The 4,051-nt window shown below is 42.3% G+C and overlaps 1 protein-coding gene across 1 annotated transcript; it reads right to left on the reverse strand.

Moving 5' to 3' along the window:
• Positions 1–469: 469 nt before the first annotated feature.
• LOC115401758 (gap junction Cx32.2 protein-like) lies at positions 470–1,714 on the reverse strand. The gene is made up of 2 exons (XM_030110067.1): positions 1,586–1,714; positions 470–1,123 (listed from the first exon to the last, which is right to left on the reverse strand). Exons 1-2 carry the CDS (start codon positions 1,712–1,714, stop codon positions 470–472), a joined length of 783 nt encoding a protein of 260 aa, XP_029965927.1.
• Between the last annotated feature and the right edge of the window lie 2,337 nt (positions 1,715–4,051).

Here is a 4,051-nt window from a genome sequence, read left to right on the forward strand (position 1 = left end):
AACGCTGTTCAGAGTAAAACTTCACTACTGGTTCAAACAACAAATCTGATACAAAAAGAAAAGAATTGTACAAGTAAACAAAAAACATGCATTTAACATTTTCACCATTGTAACCATAACTTATTACTTTTAATTTACATGCTTCTTAAAGCAGTGAAGTAAATTATTCTTAAAATCTCTAAATAAAACCCAATTCAGCGACGGAGTCACAGTGTTTGTAATCTAACATTTTCGCTCATTATTTTAAAAGTACAGGAATAAATTAAAATCTTACTTAAATGAATGAAACCTGACACTGGAATGATGTTTAAGCATATTGCTTAGTGACAGGATGCCCGTATTGAAACTCTTGTGGTCTCAGCCTCTTGTTGGACCGACTTGGCGTCGTGGCCGCCCCCTGGTGGCCGTGGCTCGCTCTGCAGCCGGTGTGTTAGGGTTCGGGTTAGTCTTGCAGTCGGCCCCCGCCCCCTCAGGTGCTGTAGCTGGCGTCCTGCAGGCCCAGCTGCTCGTTCCTCAGCAGGCGCTCGCCGTTCAGCCGGGGCTGCAGCACGATGGCCGGCACGGCGCCGGACCGCCCCCGGGGGCGGCGGCGGCAGCAGACCAGGTAGAAGATCTCGGCCACGTTGAGCACCACCGAGATGACGGACATGACCAGCATGAAGATGATGAAGACGGTCTTCTCGGTGGGGCGGGACATGTAGCACTCCACGGTGAAGGGGCACGGCGCCCGCGAGCACACCACCATGGGCACCATGACGAAGCCGTACAGGTAGTACTGCCCCACGATGAAGCCGATCTCCAGCGCGATGCGGAACACGATGGAGGTCATGTAGTTGCCCAGCAGGTTCCCCTTGATCTGCACCTTGCCCTTGTCGTCGGAGTACTTGGGCAGCTTGGTGACCGGGCTGCCGGCGTTCCTCTGCATGAACTCGCGCAGCTTGTTCTCCTTGTGGATGACGTGGATGACGTGGCCCAGGTAGATGAGCGTGGGCGTCGACACGAAGATGATCTGCAGCACCCAGAAGCGGATGTGCGAGATGGGGAAGGCGTGGTCGTAGCACACGTTCTTACAGCCGGGCTGCTTGGTGTTGCAGATCATCTTGGACTGTTCGTCGCCCCAGACCTGAAACAGTCGAGTCACAGAGTGTTACCGTGAGCAGACCACGAGCTGCCCGAGGCAGAACATGCAGACGTTTTGTTTGTCGATCAATACAGCCTCAAAGACATGACGACGCTCAACTGTTTTCAGAATCTTAAGAAATTTTTCATCTCTGACACACCTCAAACAAATCAGGCATTGATCAGTTTTAGTGGTGTTGTGTGTGACAGAAATCTCCTTTTATTTTGAAAATCCTTGTGTGTGTACCCTGCTGAAGACAGCCTGCAGCACTCAGTGGCTCATGGTAACAGAAACCTGAAAAGTTCCACAGAGCACGTTCAGTGCAACTTCAATTTAAAAAAAAAAAAAAAAAAAAAGAAGAAGTGATGACACTCCTCAGTAACTTTAGCATTAAGAGTTAGCCGGGGTAACAGCAGAGGGCGCTGTTTGACAGAGACAAGAGGTTAAGAGGGAGGGGCAGCAGACCTTCTCGGCTCCGGCTCCCAGGACCATGATCCTGAAGATGAAGAGAACGCTGAGCCACACCTTCCCCACCACGGTGGAGTGAGACTGCACCTTATTGAGCAGGGACGACAGGAAACCCCACTCTCCCATGGCTACTGCGGGGGGAGACGACACAACACAACACAGTCTGAGAGACAACGGTCTGGAAAAAAAACAAAACACTTATGTTTAAACTAGCTAATCTACTTTAACTACTGATAAAAACTGGAATCATCCTCTTTTTATTTTAAATGAAACATCTAGGGATCTGTTCAGCTCAGCTTGCTCCATGCATCTACAACTAAATATAAATTTCTAATGTATTTTTAATTTAAAATTCATTTTTTTTCTTTAATTTATTTTACTAAAATCAATTTGGTGTTCAAATCCTCATCTTTTTTCAAAAATATCTCAATTAAATGTTTTTTTTTAATTTATTGTACCTTATTCGAATACATTTCCTAAATTAAATTTATTTGTGTGCTTTTGTCAATTTAATTAAATGATGTGAAAAAGGAGCTAAACTTTGTCAAATTTCAAAAACACAAATCTTATTATTTTTTTGTTGTAACTGAGTAAGATTCAAACCACTGTGGACCCTGTTTACATATTTCATAAAAGGTTTCTTTTATTTGGCAACGTGCTGAAAATATTCATCTCCATTACAGACATCCCTGCCACTAGAGGCCGCCATTTATCATCCGTCTGAGTGCAGAGTAGCAATTTCTGGAAAAAAAATAAATAAATTTCCTCCTGTTTCCATGGAGACGGAGTGTTTTCAGAAACTTGCCTTTTCTGACATCTTGACTAATTCTGCTGCTTTTCAACTGCTTTCATTTTTTTTCGAGGCTTTAAAGATGCAAAAAAAAAAAAAAAAAAAACAGGACAAAGTTTGTTCTGCTATAAATGAGCAATAAAAAGCTGTAAAGTGTCTCGTGTCTCTGCAACGTTCACAAGATATTCATGTTTAACTAGAAGATACAGATGTTTAACTGGAAGTCAGATAAACGGTTTATTTGTCGTTAACTTCATTTATTTATTCATTTAAAAAATAGATGCGTTATCATTATCATGCGGCGATCAGCATAAACCAAATCATTCCCAGTTTTTTGTTTTCTGTTTTAACCCAGGTTTGTTTGACTGTACATGTAGTGAAGGACATGTAAGTGCACCATAAAAATACTACCTGTAATCTGTTACTGACACCTTTCACAATAAAACCATGAGGTTGATGACATGCGCGAAATCAACATAAGGCCCGTGGGCCGAAAGCGGCCGGCAGGAAGCTCTAATCCAATCTGGCCAGTCATAAAATTGTTTAAAGGAAACCTTTGATTTTCTTAAGATTTACACGACAGAGCAGGACACGAGAAATCGGTGGAGCTCTCAGGAACACTGGCAAACCAGCTGGTTTATTAGAACTACTGCAGGTTTTTGGGGGCTTTGCACAGCCATGTGCAAAATAAATAAATAAATAAAACGTTTCACTGTATTTTCCACTAGAAGGTTTATTTAAAACTCATTTCATGTTCAGACTGTGGTCATTTAGCAGCCTGAGTGTTTGTCTTTTGTAAATAAAGACATTGTCGTCATCTGCGTAAAGAAATTAGAAAATTATTATTGTGTAATTTTACCAGTCAAGATGAATGGAGGCCAGTTGTTGCTCCGGAGCTAGAATGAGTTTGACACTCCTGGTTTAAACTGAACTTAAGTATGAGTAAAATCATATAATTAAAAAAAAAAAAAGAAAGAAAAAAATTGAAAAGTAAAAGTGTACAACAATACAACTCATTTACAGTTATATGTTTTTAATTATTATTATTGAGGTATTCCAAATTGAAGCTTGACTTCAGTAAGAATAAAGTTTCCTAGAAACTTTCCTGATGTGTTGCATAAATGTTCTTATCAACCAGAGATTCTCGGGCAGAAGCGGTTTGTTCTGAAAGATCGCTCATTAACCAGTACATTTCAGCTCATATGTTTATAAAAAACACATTTTCTATGTGTAGAATTAGTGTAAAGTGTGGCGGACCTACCGTCGAGTGCTGCAGCTTCAGTCGCAGGAGAAGAGATGGTGCTGCTGCCAAGCCGAGCTGACTCTGCGCTGCTGCCTTGAACTCTGAGATTAGCCTCGCCGTTGGAAAGCCGTCACGTTTTCCTGACTTCTGGAAACGAGAAGTTTGGACCTGACAGCGACCGCAGACCGGTTAATGATTGGCAGCACCGTAAAACAACATTCTCCTGCTGGTTTTTGTGATTCATGCTTCCTGATGATCTGTTTGTCAAAATGTTTCACAGCAGAACGAGGTGATCTGCCAGGAAAGTCACTTTTTAACCAGATTTCAAGTAATAAGAGAAGAAAAGATTAAACACGCTGCTATGAAATCTAAAGGGAATCGATCTGGGTGCCTTGTGGAAGGGTTAAACCCAGAGCAAACCGCACAGCAA

Source organism: Salarias fasciatus, chromosome 15 (assembly GCF_902148845.1).
Source record: "Salarias fasciatus chromosome 15, fSalaFa1.1, whole genome shotgun sequence".
Taxonomy (NCBI): Eukaryota; Metazoa; Chordata; class Actinopteri; order Blenniiformes; family Blenniidae; genus Salarias; species Salarias fasciatus.